The 22,024-nt window shown below is 34.8% G+C and overlaps 2 protein-coding genes across 2 annotated transcripts in view; one reads left to right on the top strand and one right to left on the bottom strand.

Annotated features, from left to right (window-relative positions):
* Positions 1-22,024, top strand: part of LOC114940516 (uncharacterized) — a 66,578-nt gene that overhangs the window by 39,843 nt on the left and 4,711 nt on the right. Inside the window, exons 3-4 of the mRNA XM_029315227.2 lie at positions 18,804-18,906; positions 19,813-19,835. Coding sequence (XP_029171060.1) covers positions 18,804-18,906; positions 19,813-19,835 — 126 coding nt within the window. The remainder of the gene's footprint in view (positions 1-18,803; positions 18,907-19,812; positions 19,836-22,024) is intronic.
* The window catches only part of LOC114940517 (L-lactate dehydrogenase), a 142,639-nt gene that overhangs the window by 116,945 nt on the left and 3,670 nt on the right, over positions 1-22,024 (bottom strand). The window lies entirely within an intron of this gene.

Below are 22,024 nucleotides of genomic sequence, written 5' to 3'. Positions count from 1 at the left end.
ACATACGTGCCGCACTTTTTGCCACATTTTTTATTCGCGATAGGCTTAATTATGAGCATAAATATGTATTTAATACGAATATCTACATAGCGGTAATATTGCTTCTTCTCTTATAATTAAATGTTGAGAATAACGGTACATAATAATACTATCATATATTAAATACAGAGATTAGGAATCATGTACAAGACTATCTGTGGAAGATTGCTGCATGCATCGTGCTTTTCTACCCTTATCTCTTGTCACTAGTCTCTCATCTGTGTACCATCTGCATATCATATCTATTTTGTACATTAATTTATAATGTAGATAAATTTAGAAAAATTTAAAAGGATTAACTCAGCCTAAGCTTTAAGCATTTTCGCAACTTATAAAAGTCCGTTTTGTTGAAAGAATTTCTATATGGAAAAAAAAAATGCTAAACATATACATATACAGCTTTAATCTTTTAACAAATTTTATTAAATTTAGTCGCAAAAGAAAATTAAACGCGTCATGATAAAATATATTGATGCAAATACATTACAATAAATTTTTTCTCGTTTTCTTAGATTTTTCCTAAATATTAAAAGATAAAATATCAAATTGCAATATATGTTTTTACAATTGCCGATTTTAAATAAATTTGTCGGTCCTCTTTATTTTCCCATCAATACCGTGTAAAGGACTGTAAGGGATAATTCGAATATTTTCCCCCAACGCAGAACCGACCTCCAACATCCGGTGTACGTGCTCCGACCAATCAGAAACAGGCCCGCTCCCATGGATCTCCCCTTCGAGATCGGTGTTCGCACGTACGCACGAAACGTACGTGAAGGCGTACGTAAGTTTCTGCATCATGACACGCGGAGTCTCCCCACTTCTTCTCTCCGGTGGGCCTCTTCAGGGGCCTCGTCTCTTTCGTCCTTCAACCCCGCGGGCCCCATCGTCGGAGCACGCATTATCGCCATTACCATGAATTCCTGCAGTTATTACCCCTCTGTTGCACCGCCACCAAAATGGCGGCTGGACGCATCCTACCGTGCAAGGAGGACGCACTCCGTCCGCTTCTCTTTTTATTGTGGCGCCTGCTGCTGGCATGTCGTGCCACGTTATAACGCTCGACAATTAACGTCGAGAATGGCGGCGGTCGATGGTAGGGATAATTGACCCTGTCAGGACTATGACAGCACTTTTACAGTGTTACATGATTCGCTAGACTGATCTCATCTCATGTTATACATTTTGTGTTAAGTAAAGGTAACATATATCTCCAGTCGAAAGCCAAAGTTATATTAGATTCGAATCTAATCTTCGTATTCTATCCTCTTTGATCATTCGTCATTGTTCCCAATGATAATAAGACGGCTTAATGTGTTGTAAATTCAATCGGAGTATCATAGATATTCCTTATGATTAGCGGATATAACCATTTATTAATGTCGAATGAAATCCGTTAGTTATTATATCATATACTAATTAAATCTTAATTACTATTACTGTTATAAGCCCTTCTACATTCGATAAAAATTTTTCCATTATATTATTTCGCAATTATACATGTCACTTATGAAAAACAAATCATATGACAAGCGACGAAATGTCATTGTCACCAAATCGCAAAGTATGGCGTACGAGTTGAATCTGACAGTAAATAAAGAAAATGAAGCTGAGAGGCGAGAGAATAGCGCGTTGGAGGTTTCAAGAAGGTTGGCAACGGCGGTAATCATCGCGTCACTTCCCATCCTTCACGACGTAATAATTACGAGATCGCGCCTCTTACTCTCCACGTGATGTAAACTCGTGCTTGTCGACGAGGAAAGACAACGAGGGAGGTGGGAAGACTGGAACTAAAGAAAACAGAGAAGAAAGAGAGAGCGAGCTTTATGCGAGCTTGCAAGTATCTTTCGGTCTCTTCTGCCTCATGTCGACGTAGGCCGCACGATTCGGCGTGACTTCAACAGCGAACAACAACTTATATATTTCGCACTCAGAGATTTGCGCGAAGATTCGTTAACACTCGACGAGGGTAAAATATTTCACACGAAGGGCCAGTGAAAGAATGAACGCAAGAGCAAAAACGATTAATTATCGTGTTCTTAAAGAATATTTTTAGTGAAGTATGCCGAATTAATAAAGAAACAGTTCAAATATCTATGAAATTTTCAAATACGCAATTCTAAATGTTAAACTTGAGAAATGTCTAAATTCATTTTATGTCTTATAAAAAATCTAACATTTTCAAAGACGTTTTCAATTTTCATAAATAATTTTGTGTGTTTCACAAAAGAATACAGTATTCTGTTATTAGATTTTTCCATGTACACACACAATACATAATTTTAATCACAGATTATTAAAACAATTTGATCTTAAAAATTCTTTTGATAAATAATTGAATACTTAAAAATTATTTTAAATTTTTAACATATCTGACAAAGTTCTACAATATAATTTTATATATAATTCATGAATATAATCTTTAATCTGTGTATATAAATAATCAGAAAAAATATAAATTTATATTTATGGATTTGTGAATACTTTTATCCAATTTTAAAATTTGCTTCCTATTGTGAATCTCGTGTTTCAGAACAATTAATCTTAATACTTTATGTCGGAATATGAATCGATTTAATAAAGCGCGCGACGGCGCGCGTATAAATTGCCGGACATTAATTGCATCGTGGCATTATGCAAAGCGAACTATGCTATATAAAAGCGACTAGGCTTTATTTCTTCAAAAAAAAAAAATAATAATAATAACGTATGAAACTGCAACACGTAAATCGATCAAATTCAAATGCTTATCAGTTCATATAATATTAATAATTACATTATATAATTATAACAAGAGGATAGTTATATTATTTAAAATACATTGATATCTTGATTTTATATACATCATGAAAGCAGAGAGAAAAATTCTTTGCAATAAATAAAATTGTATAAATAATCGGAAATCGCGATTCTAATTCACATCACTTGCCTTTAAGTGCATTTTGTTAATTTCACGATACATAGCAATAAAAACCAATAGGCAATCACATTTTCTCGCGTATGTTCGTACTGAACCGATATTATCTCGTTGCGTATAAGTCTGGGACCAAGGGAACGTAACGAGGCCTTCCCCTTAGTCCAACGTAAACATCTCTTCTTCTCCTGCATCGTTCACACATCGTCTTTCCCTTCGTTCCTCTCGATGCCTTCCTTTTTCGACAAGCCACAGTGTCCGGCAATCGCCGCGACGAAGGAGAGAAGTAAACACTTTCGCGCCTGTACTATATCGCGCGACGCCGATGAATGCAAACGAGAGCGAGTAGCGAGAGCACGTACATGTTAACGAAAATTTCCTGGAATATATTCCTCTGAAGTTCCACCGTCTCTCTTGTGCTCCCGAGCCGCGCGCTTTTAATTTGAAAGCCGATGTAGATTTATTAGCAGGACCTGCGAAGTAATGTGTCCGAGCGATACGTGAGTTTACTACTTGTGCGCGGCTTTCTTCGATTTTATATGCGATTCTACGAGTTTGTTTGTCTCCCGCTAATCCGCGTAATAAATAAAAAATTTGTTTTATTCATAAAGAGAACCTAAAAAGCCCAAGATGATAGAAAAGGAAACTAGACATCGCTGTAAGCAGATTATTTCGATATATCGCTTGAGAAACAAATCTGTTGTAGATGTAGCAAAAATATATATTATAATTCCATTACTTTCACTAACAACCGAGTAAACTAGTAGAACTAAATGTTATAATCTTTTAAAATAAGTAATCATACTTTTAAATAATTCTATATATAATTAATATATTAAAAGAAACAGCACAAATAAACTTTTATTTTTCTTACACATATATTTTATTCAATATGTATATATAAGTATTTATATGTTGAATAAAATATGCGTGTAAAAAAATGAATATATGTGCTGTTTCGTTTATTTTAATATGTTAGCTGTTTAGATTATTGTATGATTTTTGGATAAACACGTTAGTTAACCATTAAAAGTTTGTTTGAAACAAATGTTAGGGAATATCTCACGAAATGATTTAAAACTTAGTTCTTTTAATACGCTGAGGTAACGATGTTTTCATAATGTAAGCAGATTTAAACGTCCATAATGTGTTTGTCGATTGTGTCGTATGAATACACAAGTAGATTCCATTCGACCGATGACAGAGATGAAAAATGATTTGCGATCTCGCGGAGAGGCACGTATGAATTATCGCGGGTTTGCTAATGCCATCAGATAGCTGTCACAAAAGCGGAGAAATTACACAGGAAGAGAAGGCTAAGACTAGTGAGCGTATTAATCGTGCATTTTAGTGGATAATTAATTCGGTTTCAAAGAGAGCCACGAGTTAATTATATGTAAATAAAGATCGCCGGCGTAGATAGGCAAATCATCAATCTTAACATGAAGCGGATGCGGCGCGCACTATATGCTCGTCGGTACATGAATTATAGAAAACGGTAAATTGGATAATGGTACGTTTATTATCGAAGATAGTGCATTGCATCTCGATTGCCCACGCGCGCGTTCGTAGCTCACGATTTTGCCTCAATAGCGATCGAATGCGCCGCTAACGATGATTGGTACAGAGTTAATTATCGTGTCCCCTATATGTGTTATCTCTTTGGCAGCCTCCCCGTACAAATTATCCGAAGATTACGCGCCGAAGTTTACTTTATAATGACGCGTATTAATCACGACTAGGAAGCTGTCGTAATCTACGTGCCGCGGCTTAATCCCGGCGATCGCCAGGTAATTAGTGAGTCTCGTGGTTAGGTTTGTGCGCCAACGTTTTCATTAAAGCCGCGAGTCGAGTTTATGACATTTCATTTAACTTGAGATATTTCACAGGCCGCTTGATTACATCGTGTGATTACACGATTCGCGTTATTACGCCCGTTGTCGCAATCTCTTTTCGGCACTCCGCGAGTAGCACATTGCAACGATAAAATGTATACATATACACACAAACACATATACATACAATATATAAGTACATATTATATTATATTAAGTTATTATATATTAATTTAGTGATATTTATTATATTAATTCTAGTATGAACTGAAAAAGGCACTAGAATTAATCTTTCATTCAAATTCTTCAAGCTTAAGATAACAGGGAAGCGCGCAGAAAAATGCTTTTATTTTTATCCGAGAACACTGTTAAAAGCTGTTCCCTCCTTCTAACTCTTTGATACCGTGTATCTCCCGTGTGCGTCTAAATTTCTACCAAAAACCTTTTTTCTGGACTGAGCCACAAGCTCGGCTATTGATACATTCGTAAGCAGTTTCCAGGGACATTCGATATAATTAAGATTACAACTTGGGTGATTACGTGAGAACAACGTGACGTACCGAAGTCGCGTCGACGAGGCTTCCTTATCTGCAGCACTTACTAAACTATGCCGAACATAGTCATCTTATCTCGACGACACTAAATGCGACGCGGTACCGAAAATATCCGCGTTCCATCTACCGATGGGGCTGCGTTCGTTTAGGAACACTTGTAAAAGGTGCGATCGGACTCGGCCAGAAGCAACCGTTATTTATTGTCCTTCTCCTCGTTCATTTTGTTTCACGTAGGAGTACGGTTGAGAGGGGAACGAGAAAGAAGATGTTAACAGCCGTCACGTATCTCTATAACGTTAGATGCCGTAGGTATACCGCCGTATCCGCAGCAATCGACGTGAGTCAAGAGATTCGACGAACCCAGTGGTAGCCCGCAGAGACCAACTTTTCCCACCCCGATTGCGGCGAAAGCCATCGACCTCCTGCGCGTTTAAGGAATGTTTTCAAGGAATTTTATGCAAACCACCCAGAAGAAGAAATCAAGAGAAAGAAACGGAAAGAGAAAGAGAGAGAAAGAGAGAGATAGAGATCTTGTGCACTTTCTTTGGTTCCTCATCTGATAATTAAATTCTTCCCAATTTTACTCAATTTAGATTCGGTGAGCGCTGCCATAATTTCTTTTCAAACGAGTTAAGATTCTTTGAAAAAAAATTGCTCAAAATGTACAATGTTTAGAACATATTATAAAAATATGTGTATATATTTTATAATGTCCCGTTTTTTAATAATAATAATTTTTGTTCATTTGTTTTTATATTGTCATACCTCAAATATATATATTCATAACAGTAACTCTACAAATAAAGTCGAAAGATTGACGCTTATGGCTTGGGCTATTGACTTTAAGAAATAGAGTCATCAAATTATGGTTCATCGATTATTATACGCGAACTGACTATAACGTCAAGTTCCGTAAACGCGACAATAGCGTCTTTGTTTTCCTCATAGACCTCTTCTCGTACGCTATTAACGATAACGCGTGCCTCTTAAAGGTTTTTAAAGACGGACGGAACTATACAACTCGCGAAGAAGTGCTCTTCTCTCCTTCTCGCTCTCTATCTTTCTGTGTTCTGCTCTTTCTCGACAACGTTGCACACAACAAGCCGGCAGAAGAACCTATCCATTCGATTCTATTCTTACACTTTTACCCGACGTAGGTACAAACTTGACGTTGACGTGTACCAAGTGCCTTCGAGCGGGTTTCTTGAGTTCAGGGTTGATGTGCGAGTGAACGAGCGAACGATTCCGTTAACTAAGCTCTGTCTGTGTAAGCATAGAGTATTTCTCACGAACAGCCACTGGGAATAGTCATTCTGACTGGTTCTCCAAAAGAAATTTCTTGCTTATTAATGCACGCGAATAGCATTAATATGCCAAAAATTCCTCATAAGATTAGACATTACATGATAAACGACAAATTATTATCAATTGCATAATTCATACACATTTACATATTAATATATTTTGCATATTGAAGAAATATTGAATTAACATGACACATTTCTGATCGTAATTGTAAGTCGCCAGTCTTTTTAAATTTTTATGATATTTAGAATATATTCTATATATTTGTATTTTTTCTTTTAAAGATTATATATTATATAAATCATAAAAATCATTTATAAAAATAAAAAATATATTTAAATAAATTTACTTTGTAAATATAACATGAAAGATATTTTATGAAAAGGTCTCAAATCTCAAATATATATAATTTCTCACTAAAAATATTTTCATAGTGCATTTAATAATACATTTAGTGTATTACTAATGCTATTTCTAATTAAGAATTTTTATAAAATATTTTTAATACGGAATTGAGGAATAAGAAATGAATACGTTTGAATGTAACTATGATTTGAATAATACAACACTAAACACATCTGATATTTGTCAAAAAACTAAGTAGATATTTATCTCGATTTATTGAGATGTCTTACATAATTATGTAATTATCGATATAGTACTTTTGCTTCTATCGCAATTACTATCATTGTTTCTAATATTATATAATCATCATAACTATGGATGCATCGTGCGGCGTATTTGGTACCGTTTTACGCCTCCGGGGAAGTGCTTCGGCTCGTTCGTTCCGGCGGCATCGATGTCTTCGGAAAGCTGCCAATCAAGGTGCGATCACACTCACCTCGAAAGGCAGATTTCAGATCTGAGATCGATCGATGCAATCTCCGAATGCCGCGTTCAATAACCTCGCGGTTAAATGCGACGTTCACCACGCACGAAGAACAATGTCAAACTGACGAGATTGTCCGGATAAACGCGTCATTATCGATCTTTGAGAAGTCTAACGTACCTGAAAATCTCTTCCGCGTATCTATCTCTATCTATCTGTATCATTTCTATCGTTATATTTCTATGTAATTACTTTTTGTTTAAACCTAAATGAATATAATTATACATGCGTACAATTTCTCTCATGAATTAAATTTACAGAATGTAGTCTACAATATAATTTTGTCTTTTCAGAGAATGTAATTTTTCACTAGCGTAAAAAAAGTTTTAAAGAGATTAATTAAATGTTAATGTCCATAAGAGAAATTCATGTAATAATTATTATTTTCTTCAAGGCTAGATAAGTCGTAAAACTATTATCTAACATGACGCGATTGATTTGATGGTACCATTGGATTAAACGAACAATACTATCTGAAAGCGAACCATTAAGAAAAATGCACAACTAATGATTCAAAAATGAGAGAACATTGATGATCAATCAACGCGGCGAGTTCGGCCGTTTCGCTTAAATAAGAACGATTTAATCCGCGCGATCCGATGACGAAGATGAACTTAAGAACTCTCTCGCTCCGCGAGACGAGAGCGGCTCCGTAAAGTGTTGATAATTGATATTTGATCGCGTGCCAGGCTGGGCAATTAAATGCTTTCAGGAAGCCGCTGCGGCGTCCATGAGGTCTTTTTACCGTGCACGTCGAACGAGATAGAAAAAGAAAGCGAGAGTAAGAAAAAGAGAGAGGAAAAAAAAAGAAAATTCGAGATGAAGCGCACACGTATACACGTGGAAAGACAACCGACTGTCTGACTGTCAGCCCGTCTGTCTTCCCGGCCACACCTTTACCGGACAGACGAACAGAGAGAGAGAGAGAGAGAGAGAGAGAGAGAGAGAGAGAGAGAGACGAATGTGGAGGAGTATCGGCGGCTGGTGAACCTAGATGGGATGACGGATAACTCGACCGGTCGATCGTTCACCTGGTGATGGATCTGTTCTCGACTATTCTTTATTCTCAGCGTTCTCTCCCTCGCACACGTCCTTCTTGCCCTCGCCATCTCCCGGAGTACCGATCCGAGACACGCTACATACACCTTACACGCATTTTCGATCACGATTCATGGATCCGAACTTGTACAACTTTATCTCGATAGGTCGCAGATAACGACTAAGAAGGGTCGAATAGCGTAAGAAAGGACTCGCGGCGTATTAAATCCTATATCAAGCTCTGTACCGTTCGTCGCATTCGGCTGGATGAATGACGACGTAATAATAACGTGTCTCTTCTCTCCTCTTTCGTTAGCCCTGGTAGACATTGACGACGGATTAGAGTGACGTAACACGCCCGGGACTGCTTATATTTCGCACATCGTTAGGCGCGGCCGAATGAATAATTCAGCGGTTCTCTTAATCTGAAATGTCATCACACGACCACGTGCGAATCTTCTTAGTCGCGAGCGTGCGTCTACGGATGTAATATCGAACAACATTTTTGAAACATGCGACATAATTTGCTAGCACATTTTGTTATGCATATTCAGCCTGATGTCAATTAGTTAACGCGTAGGATGTGAATGGACACGAACGCGTGATTTTTCTTACTGACTCATCTATCACGGTACACCTTTTTATTCCATATTTGTTCATTACTGTCTATAACTAAATTAGAAAGAGATCGAGAACGACTCTACATGCGTTATTAAAAATAACCGAGCAACATCGCGCATCCTGAGGAACGAGACGAAATGATTTACGCGCCATTATCAAGGGCCAGTACATCGCGTATCCTTTACACAAGAGTTTGAAAGTCAACGGACGATTAACGGTGAAAGTCTTGCGGTGTGAATTACGTGTCCGGAAGAAACCTAGCACGCACGGTGCATGTTCGAAGCTGTAATCAATTTTTCGTACTATCGCCGTAAGAGATTATAATTTATGATAATGATAAAGTTATCGCGAGATATAAAATATTTGTAAAATATCAAAAAATGCTTAAGATTGATATGACAATTCTAGAAAAGATTGCATGATCAAAAACCAGTATTAAAATAGATGATTTATCAATTAATCAACCATTATTTTAGCGCAAAAATATAGATATTGAATCAATGAACAAAATAATTAATTAAAAACTTATATATATTAATTTCAATATATAATAATAATATATATATAAGAATGAAAATACATGTAATATCTAAATATATGTATGTATATTTAGAAATAGTAATTTTTCATATATATATTAATATAAATGCATTAATGAATGAGCAATATTTATGGTAATTTAAAATAAGTTTTATCGCTATGTGAGAAGTATATAAAAGAAGTTTGACGATGATAGAAATAGAAGAATAAATATTTACAAGATGTTCGATAGTTTAAAATACGATCTGTTTACAAATGCTTATATATGATCTAATTGTAAGCACTGGAATTAAATATTTTGACATTCGAGTACGCGCACGTCCGCAGTTCTATACGAAGAAACGTGTGTTCTTAATCCTTTCAATGTTCTCATACTTGTAATCGACCTCTCAAAATTCCGTAAAGGTCAAATAAATATGATTTGTGAGTCGTTTAATTCACAGTGAAACCTCGTTCGTTACCGTTTTTTCGCTCTTACGTAATTATTATATGATTTTATTCATTTATTCACAGTATCGCGTTGTTAATGGAACAAAATTGTGATTTTTTTAATATATTATATTTATAGATTTATTTTATATTTATATAGATATAAAGATGATAATCATGTCTGTTAGATCAATATAATGGCCTTATTGCATTTAAGCGCATTTATAGAACGGTGTCTCTTATCAACTTTACTTTATATCGTATGTCTATTTTAGCCAGTAGCGAACGAATGTAGAAAGAGATGTGAATATATAATGAATCTTCTACGAAGTCACAGGTATATTGAGCCATCAGGTAGGCAAGACTTCCAAATGACGCTTTTAAAATCTTTAGTCACGCGGGTTTTATTTACGAGCATTCGACCGACTAATTTCTCGAATAACCGCGTGAGATTTAGTATCACCGTATATGGCATGAGCGAACGTTATAACGATGAAAAAGTGTTCTCGCTGGTGCAGAGGATCGCGACGGATACCATTATAGTGCTTCGCGCTCTACCTATTCAAATTATTCCCAGTATATCCATTTATTAAAACCCTTTGAGGAATTAATAAGTTCAGTGTCATTAATTCTTAGTCTGAGTCAATGCTAATTTTAATATATTGAAGACAATATGATTAATAACTTTAAAGTAATGAGAATGCGCTCTCTCTTTCTCTCTTCATGTATATTTTTATCGAGATATTTTTTTTAATTAATGCATACATTTTTAAAAATTAATTATGTAAAAATCACATCACATAAATACAATTAATTTTAAAAATTATACATTAATTTTAAAAGAATTGTACATGTTGTATCTTTATTTTTTGTTTAATTACAACAGAAAATTATGAAATATACGATACATACATCTTTAATAGCTCAATTTCTTTCAAATTATCTTCGACTTATTAACACTATGCACGAGAATTTGCAGGAATTATGATTATATGTGTATAGTGTACTATATTTAGAATACGTTTTTCTACTGGAATAAGAAGTGTTTTTTGTTAGCATAAATTCCATGGACATAACCTTGTGCAATTTCATTAAGTTTATGACGGTCAATTTTTAAAGTCATTCTCAGATAGATGTAAAAAGCGCAATTAAGAGCAAAAATGCTTGCGCAGTTCAATCAAGCATTAAAGAGTAACAAATAGCGGATGTAAGAAATGGCAGAAGTAAAAGTCGACAGAGAAAAAATCTTCGAGGTAGCAAAGTCAACAGATAAGACCCGCATGAAACCAGGCCAAGACTGACCAAGTATTTCACCCACGGAGCCCAAAGCGAGAGACCGATTAAAATTGCGATGACGTCGACGGTGGAGGACGACGGCTCAATTATTATCACGATGTAGTCGTTTGATATATACAATGTCTCGAGTTTTAAAAGCACTTTGTTCTGATGCTTCTATTTGCGAATTCAACGACTAATTTCAAGTTGTCTCCTTTGCCAGATATATTAAAACATAAGTTATAATAAGTAAAAAGTAATTAAAAAGCCTCTCCAGATCATTTGCATGTAAATTAAGTTTTAAAAACAAGGACAGCAAAATGTTATTTATTCATCTGATTTCAAATTATTTCTACTTAAACGGAATTATAATTTACTTATTAATTAAACAAATATATTTTTAAAATTAAATGTTTAGAAATTGTGAGAAAACAAGATACGATTAAATCACTAAATCGATTCTAATCAGTCAAAGAATCTATGTGTGAAAAGGATTATGAAACATTCTGTACATACACGCATGATGCTATATTCTGACAAAAAAGACTTCTAATGCATTTTGACGTGCGTGTAAATACGAATAAATTATTATTATTATTATTAACGATATATTTATTAACGATACCGCTGTGTGAATACCAGGAAACGCGATATTGATTTGCGGTTTTATGGTAAACCACAGACTTGTTAATGTCTTATTCGATACGTCTAGATTATGTTTGTTTTCACCTTTACTTCTTCAAAAAATAATTAATGAGATGTCCATATTGTCTACTAAAAATCTGACATTTATATTACCTACGTGATATCTATAGAGTAAATAAAAAAACTATAACTTTTAAATATTTATTTTCGATATTATCAATTGAATAAAGTTTTCAAGCAAAAAAGTGATTATTAGAAACGTTATAAAATTTATAACAGAAATTGCACAATTATAAACTTTTTATATTACATATATATAGATATATCATATGCGTGTGTGAGTGTGTGTATATAGATAGATGTGGGTGTATATGTTGAGTTATTATAAAAAATACATATAAATTACATTTTAAAATCACTTGTCAACGCGCGTGCACGTTTTTGATTAGCAATTATATATCTGCCTATGGTAATTTTTACACGACAGAGAGAGTTGTCTAAAGTTCATCGAATACATTAATAAATGAAAGATGTTATCGAAATTCGTCGAATATGTCTTCATTTATCTACGGATTTCTCATATAAAAAAAAATAATTTAAATTCATGGAGGATCTTTTGATGATAAAGAAGATAGAATTTAATGATAGCCGTATAGCAGCTTAATATGCATTCTTGATGCATTCTCAAATAGTTATGTAAAAATTAAAATTTTGTATTATAATGAATGATGAATATTTTCGAATAAAAATGAGAAAAAGTTTGGTAAAATCCAAGATAAAATCCATCACACACACAAACATTGGACCGGAGTTTTAAATAAGTTCTTTCATTACGTAAGAAAAATAAGATACATAATTCATCACAATGTCATTTTCGCATGTCTGTCTTCCAAAACGCGAAACCTCACGCGAGCCTCGTTGCCGTACTGAATCGTTCTTTAATGATGATTAATGAACAACGTATACATTTTTACGTTTTTATGTTTACGTAACATAAAATCAACCTTCCGTAATTAGCTAAGTCGACCAAAGTCCGATAAATTGTGGGCGCAAACATATTGTAACTTATAACACTACACTACACAGTTATGCGAGCGCTTAATTATTTCGCCAATTTCCCAATGACAACCTGCTTTTGCGAGATAGAAACACGTATAACTCATGACAGACAATAATGATTAATAATGTGATATGCATCAATGAATAACAAATAAAATTTTACACGCGGAATAACTTTGAATGCATTTAAAGTTATCTAATAAATCGATATATGCTCTATAATTGTGAAGTAGACGATAAGTTCAAATTAAGAATATGAATTTTTTGTTTTAACTTTTTTAGAAATGGATTAAGTAAGCAATATAAGCAATATAAGGAATATATCAGAGATTTTCTTGATTTTTATTTTGTCTTAGATTATGAAATCAAATCCACTTAGATAATTATACGCTATCGAAAATTAGCCAGCGGTCGAATCTAGTCGAGAATATTGGTCAAGCAATTGAATCTAATTTATCCAAATAACGTTCTGGCTATTACTTCAATAACTAGGTAGCAAGTTTCTTAATTGTTTTGAGTTTCCCTTCATCTAATCAAAAATTACCATAATTGAATATTAACAGTATTAGTCACTATTAACGATACGAGAAACAATTTTCTATTAAATATTCCTAAATAAAATAATGCATTATCGCAGCAGCTTTTTATACGTTTTTTTTTGTATTTTACAACCTGTTTGCGATTTATGTCCGATGTTCATTACAGACCGAAGACAATGCAATAATTCCTTATGTAGACGGAAGACATTAATAATAGCTTCCGAAACAAATATTGGCATATTGCAAGACGTAATTTTTCGGTTGATTTGAGAGATGTATATTTATCGCGGAAAAAATGTAATTAAGGTAAATTTCTAATTACCTTGACGCGGTCAAAAGTCATTTAAATCGCAAAACTCACAAGGACAGAGGAAGTCCTCGAGCAAAGGTAATGACAACTCACTGTAATTATACATTTGAGCCGCATAATTTCAAAACGTAAAGAGACTGAAAGGGCATTCTTGCTTGCTATTCAAATTGACCATGTCAAATATTCCTTGTCTGTCCAGTTTTTATATTTGTATGCTATATTTTATAATTAAATGCAGATTGCGATGTTGTTTCGTCGTTGTCGACCGATTGTCAGCAATAATTGAAAATTTAGAGATTTCCGATTAATCGAATTTATCGTTTAAAAAATTGATTGGTTGATCATTTTAAAAAATTGTAACAAAAAACTCTTATGTTCAATTCTCGTTTAAATACTATATACTATATCAATAGAAATTTTATTTGCAAAGTTTATATGAATGTTATATTATCTTCGTATTAAACAAATATAACACTTAAAATCAAATTCTATTTAATTTTATTAAGTGCAATGCATTGGCAAACAGATAAAGATAATTGTTTAAGCATGATTTAGCTTTAATAAATAATTAAAAGTTTATTTGTATAATAACTTCTAGAGAACAATTTTATACTATAAAATATTTCTAGAACATATATCAAATTGAGCCAATTAATGTACCTTGATTTCATATAAATGTAAATTTTAGATATTTTTTATTAAAAAGTATTATACTTTTTATATTAAAAGTCGCGCTAATTTTCTTGCTGATGCATGAAGATGTTTGATACATAAAGAATTTTATACATTGTCACATCGACGTGTTCATCGTGATCGCAACTCTTACAAGATATAACAACTCGGGAACATGATACGTAATTAGAGTAAAATATCTCGTACTCATGCATGTCACACGCCCGGCTCATCGATCGAGAGTCTCTTAAACGAGTCACACCGCCCAAAACCGGCAATCTTCGTGCGTATACCTACGAACAAGTAATTGCTAATTTGCATAATGACCGCACAAAGTGCCATCCTACTTGATTGAACACGTGAATTCTTTTACCAAAGTCCAAACTGGAAATGAGCTACACACACCTGTATCCGAATCTTTCCTCGATAAAGTAGAACCAGAAATCACAGAACGTCGTAATAACAAATGTTAAACGAATGCGAACCAGAATGACCACAAGACGAGCAAATCAAACGATGTAATGAGTTGCGACGATCGAATAAACACGAATATTCATAAATCATATATAAATCATGCCATCAATTATTAATAATTGCGATGTCGCCGCGACGCACACCATACTCCAATTTTGTCGAAACGAATCGACATAAAAAGCATGTAAAACAAGATCATGCCATAATTTACGTCGAAATATAGGGACTAACTGTCGCGTGATCGCGCGAACTTTGGCGGTAGCAGAGAACACGTGTAAAAACGAGTGTATGTAGTATTCGACGTGCCGCAGTTTGACATCCCACGTATTGACCCCCCACGGATCGAAAATTAGATCCCGGTCCGGATCGCGAGAAAGCTGAAGGGAGAGCGAGAGAGAAGGAGTGCACGGTTATTCGCGCGGGCCCGTAATTGGAGTCCTGAATCCCCTGAAATACGAGGCGGGTTCTGGACCACCTGTCGAAATGGATCGCGGAACGATCTTTCGACGGCGAGACCAGTAAAAAGAGGATTCGCGCGAGACGAATACATGCGAAAATATACATACAACGTGATTGCCGAAGCCGAATACGTCGTCGTACGATATATAGACGTACAACTATCGACGAAATCTAGAGAATTATTCAGCAGAAAAAATGGTTACCGAGTTAAATCTCGTAGAGAGACTTTAAAAACGGTATACGAGAACCAGTCACGGTATCCGCAATGGTAGAATAACATTGAATTTGCTGATCAGCGAGGCTTGTCGATTTCGCACGCAAGCTTGCCATACATTATTGTCGCGAAAGTATCGGACACGTATCCCCTTTTGTTATTACCATTTGAATAAATATATGCGTTTCCGTAGCGAGCAAAATGATCTCCCATAAAACAGAGCACATATTTTCACAGATATTATATTATTTTTACGCGAGAACAATTTAACTCTATACATATATGTACATATGACAAAGCTCTGTGAAGTTGACCAAACAGCTTGATATAGACATGAGTAGAGTTATATAATTATGAATATTTAATGTAAAATGAAAGACAGAATATGTTAAAGTTATATTTTAATTTTTAAAATATTAAGAGAACAACATAAAATAATTTCTCTCTAAATAAATATATTTGATAAAATATAATAGCTTTTGTTAGATCAGAAAGTAAGAACATGGTAATATATTTAGCTAAATGTAGTTTCTTTACGTAACTAAATTTTAATTGCTAATGAGACAGAGAAGACTTGCAAAAGGTTATTAACTCCGACATGCAGGTTGAAGAGACTACCTAACTAGCTCGACTTGTGCAAAGATCAAAACAATTTACCGAGATAACTGTAACAGGAAACTCGCGCACGCTGACCGACATTAACACGCATTGGTCTAGGTGGTCAATCTCGGCGCGAGATGATTGATAACTCTCTTGTAAGCGTTATCAACCACAGGGTGCACGCTGTTATGTTCATGTCATGAACGTGACGCTGATAGACGGGCGTCTTTGCCTTTTCCTCTCTCTTCTCTCTTTCGCTTCGGCTTTCCGGTCATATCTATACGCAACTTGTTGTCTTTAAAGTTATATGTCGACGTGTTAAATGTCATTCCCTTCCCCTTTTTTTATTCCATTCTAACTGCGATCTTTTTTCATCTTTTTATGCAAAAAAAATATTTAGAAATATCTGTTATTTGTTTAAATTATGTATCATATTATATAAAAAGGAAATGTCTCCTTTTTCATTTGTTAGAGAATATTCAAGAATTAACCATTCGTTTTTTATGAAGATTTTTGAAAGTAATTAATTTTAGAACATTTAGTTAATTATCTATTTTTTAATGTTCTAATTTTTTAAATATTCGATTACAGTTTAGCAAAATAAATTTTCATTCAGAAATACATATATTTATCTTTTTTGACAAAGTATGAATTACGCAAAGCAAGAGACATTTCCTTCTTCCTTAATACTTTCTTGTTTAGTTACATTTAGTTACATATATGAAGGCTAAAAATTATTAGATTTAGATGTCAAAAAGTCACCGACGAGTCCTGTAAACCTTTATCGCTACCTGGATTGCCTTACAATGATGAAGAAACAACATTAACAGTGCATTCGTATGCAGAGTCGAGTACCAGTTCTCGATCACGGGCGGCTTCTTCACCCTTGGACAACTTCCTTTCCCTTTGATGTCCCTTTTCCAAGCTCTCTAACCAGACTCTGAGCGATTGCAGTGTCGACAACTTGAAGTACATATAAACCCACGTATGCGTAGGTAGACCAACGGCACGAAGAGCGCCGCGTGACAAGGGAGTAATGAATCTACCTCTCCGAACAAGCATACTTAGGAAGGTTCTCAAATAAAAGCGCTGCTTGGCGGAATTCGAAAACTGCGTGCGATTAATGTCGCTGCTGCGAGCAAAGAGCGAACGTAGTTGCAGATAAAGAGCGTCTTTTTCGCGAATAATTTCGCGATCAGCGGGAATTAATTATCCCGTTCTTTCGTTCGTAATTCCACGAGCGTCCGCTGCTAATTTCCATTTTGAACTCGCGTCGATCCGAGAGAAGAGTCATCACGATTAAGACCTCTAATAAGAACCGATCAGGAATATTCTGTGCGAGCTTAAGATATTTGACGATAACGCGACGAAACTCGACTAATGAACGCAGAGCGAAGGGAGAAAACCGCTCGGTGGCGCGCGATTATCTCGCTCACATTCCAGGGAGAACGTGTATGCAAACAGCTGAACAGAGAACTGGTCGAGATTCATTCAGCAAACGCATAAGTATTTCAAGCTTCGAGCATGGCAAGGCCACGGAAAATGATCAGCGATCAACTATGAATCAATTCAAAAGCCGATTACATTCAGGAAATGAGCTTCCGATTGATCTACCGACAAAAGAATCTACCACCTTCATCGCCTCCGTCATGCGCTCGCTTGCCGCCGTCATTCCCTCGCTATAAACCTGCAATGCGATTCTCTTAATTACGTTCGCACGAACGATAATCTAAGGTCTCGTTAAGAGCGGTGCGCGAGATAACTGCCGCTGCGCAACCCCGCGATGAAACGATTTCAATGGGATAAGTGAGATAGGTAAAGGGACGAAAGAGTACTTTCGGTAGGTGTGCGGCAGGAATAATAGCGAAAGGACGCCTAATAAACCTGCGGGTGTCCCGCTGCGCGGAAACGGAACGCGCCGGATGAGACTGTGAGCCAATTACGAGGCACTCGCGCGAAGATCTCGAGAACCGATTTATACGATGCTCATGCTGTTCATATATATACTCGGCAAAGACCCGCCTGAAGAAATTACAATAATATAATGAAATTAAAAAAACCGTCATTCTTTAAATGTCATAATTTCGGCGAAAACAGATTTGCATATCTGTATTCATTACCATTGAAACATATTTTTTACTCTTAATATTTTCTTAATTTCTCCCCTTATTAATTTTAATTGTATTTAATTTTAAATAAGTTATTTGTATATATATTTCTAAAATATATTTTATATAAATATATACAAATAATTTATTTTAAATCAACGAAATTCGGACTTAAAAGTAATTATATATATATATATAATATTTTATCGGTTTCTTGATTTAAATGTCTCTTATTTTATATATAATTTTATAATATTAAATCTATAAATTTTTATTTTTTATAGAAGCTCCTGGGGAACTTGGATGGGTGCTGACTCTAGTGATAGTATCCTTAGTATCAGCCGGTATCGGCGCTGTGGTAATGCTGACCCTCCTTCATTGTCGAAGGTTAGTATCACTTTTATTTCATACATCTTTTTATTAAGTAAAAAAATGTATGGAAGGTTGCTCTGTATATAAGACGGACAATCGAGACTTTCGAAAACTTTTCTTTCTAAATTCTCAAATAAAATTAATCTTAATAATCAATTGAATTGAAATTCTCATATATAAACGCCATACATTTCAATCTCAGCGAAAATGTTTCTTCAAACGTCTCACGATTGAAACGGTAAAGCAGTTTGATACGGATCACTACACCAATAGATTCGCGAATCGATTGCGGTTTTCATCTTGCAGTCGTTTAGTCGATTTTCTTGAATTATTACTCACTCTGGTAATAATCGAACGAACCGATCGAATAAAATCGAATAAAAACCGACGAATAAAACGGTCGCTAACTAGATCGATTCGGTACGAAATCCAAATGGTAAGCTAACCGAATATAGAAAGAACAGAAGAGCAAGGAAATGATACACATGCACATTACCAAAGAATTATACGACTGCAGGATCTTAATTAAAATTCCTGGGTAGGCAGGAAACGAGAATTTTCGTGATCGCGATCTTTCTCATCCTTCTCCCTGAAGGATGTTCGTCTCGTGAAAGATGATTTATTAAACTTGATTGCCAATCTCTCTACATATTTCTTCACTTATAATTTCTACAAAAAAATTGCGATCATTTAGAATGATTAGAGGGCACATATCTCTAATAAGTTGATTATTCGATTTGATAGTAATCATTATTGATTTATGTTCAACTCTTATCAATGTGCTCGTGTAATTTTAAAATAATAATCTCTTAAAAGAAAACAATTATTGTATTATTATATTATATTTATAAAATAATGCAATAGTTTTTTTCTCATGCACATATATACATATAATACATCAATATTTTTTATCTGTTATAGGATAAAAAGTGCCGGTGGCAGAGGTAAGTAAAATTTCATCATGTATATTTCTCGCAAACGTTATATTAAGACAAATTTTCATTGTTATGCAAACTTAGATCAATCTACAAAAATTACTCAAAAAAATTAGCGTAAAATTACGATTAGATTCATCGGGTGAAAAGAAGTCTAGATTTACTATCGAAACGTGAACTAGCTTTTCAATTATGTCGAATTAACATAGCATGTTCGGCGCAGCGGGTTTGTGGCGATGCTGACAGGTCAAATTCTCGAAACGATTCCCAATTATCCGAGTTCCCTACTGAGTTACCAGCTCGCAGAGCCCTTTTATTCGCTCGTTTCTTCATCATACGTTAATATATGACGTTCACATTCACAATAATGCCCTCTCAGATACCTTTTATGACAAACCCTATAAAAGGTACTTTCAACAATGCTCCTCGCTTTGTCATGTCATAAACTTCAAATCGTAAAAAAATATAAATCGGGATTGTTTTTAAAAAATTTTACGTTACGCTAATATAATTGGTGATTATTATTAATTTAATTTTCAAAATGTATGATATAACATATATTTTGCGATATCATGTGTTTTTTGAATTGTCTTTATAATATTCTCATTACGATATATACAATAAACATTAAACGGTGCCAGAACGTACAAAAATTAGAAAATAATCTTTCATCATAATCTCTAAAACTAAACGTTAATGTTCGTTTTCTACGGTATAGTTCTTGTAAAAAAATATTGTAACAGTCAGATCGATGTGACCTTTTAAGAACATAAGACACACTTTTAAAGAACCGTGTCTCTTATTAAGATAAAGGGGATAACTTTCTCATCTCGAGACACGATTCAGAGTTGACTTACGATATCATCGCAGTCTCGACGTTTGTCTCAGCTTCAGACATTAAGGGGACTTGAACGAAAAGCGTGTCCCAGGAACCTCCTATACGAATGCGCGCGTGTGCATGTCGACGCGAAGGAGAAGGAGAGCAACACTATCGTGGCGTCGGGTGTCAGCATCGATTGGAGTTTAATTAGTTCGCATAATGCAAGTCGTTTCACGGCGGTATAACCGCACATCAGTGTGTTGTTCGTTCTCCTACGTTTAAGGGATAGTCGGGTGACGCGACGCGACGGACGAACGTAGCCGGGCGACATAAAAGACAGCGAAACACGTCTAATTAACTTTCTGATTTAAAATCACCCACGGCACGATACGATCGACGAGCGAACAGCGGCGAGTCGGCAAGACGTAAAAAGACGATGAGCGAGCGGAAAGGAAGGAGTTGTCAGGGTGCTACCGCTTGGGATGCAGGGGTCACCCGAATTAATTATCCGACACTCGTTTCATTGAACCTCTTGAACCACAACCACCGTAAGTTCTCGCGGTGTAATTTTTGCTTAAATTCTTAACGAATCTAAATCTAAAATTATCACTCCATTAAATAAAAAAAACATTAGTTTGGAACTGAAGTGAAATAATATGGAGCATATTAAAAATGTACTTAAACTTTCAAAAAATTTTAGAGATAAAAGAAAATTAAAAGAATTAATTAATCTTTTGCATTATTATTATTTATAATATTGTAATTTCTTGTATCTCGTAAATGCATTATTTGCGTTTAGAAAAAAGCAAAAAGGTATACAAATTTTGCAAATTAGTCTTAAATAAACCTGCATAAGACCTTTCGTTAATGATAATATTGCTAATTTTCATCTTGCATCAAGGTAATCGTCCAAGGTGGTCCGTGATGTAATTTGTATTTGCGGCCGGCAAGAGCGCGCAATTTCGTCGTTCTCGCCTCAGGGGCGAGCTCTAATCCGGTTTTAGAGCGGATAACTGCTAAGAGAGGCACGAAACGACCAAGATACAATTACACGTTAAGACGCGATGATTTATTGCTACCGTTTGAAACAATGGCAATCGTTAATCACATAATAATACATAGAAGAAACTTTTTCAATGACAAAATGGATTTTTATCTTGAAATAAAGTGTTATCATATTTTTATATAAAATTTGCTTCTTTTTGGCAGTAATAAATTGGAAATTATATGGCAAAATATATCTTATTCAGAAAAAGAATTTTTCAAAATTTATCTTACATTTAATATACCAATCGTATATATCTTTTACATACTATATATCTTATAATAAAGACCGGTTAATATTTTCTTATCGAGATTTCACACTTTTCATAAAGTT

Source organism: Nylanderia fulva, unplaced genomic scaffold, assembly GCF_048542155.1.
Source record: "Nylanderia fulva isolate GAGA-0341 unplaced genomic scaffold, ASM4854215v1 Scaffold5, whole genome shotgun sequence".
Classification (NCBI taxonomy): Eukaryota; Metazoa; Arthropoda; class Insecta; order Hymenoptera; family Formicidae; genus Nylanderia; species Nylanderia fulva.
The sequence above is the reverse complement of the archived record's forward strand: the minus strand, read 5'-3'. Positions and strand labels throughout refer to the sequence as shown.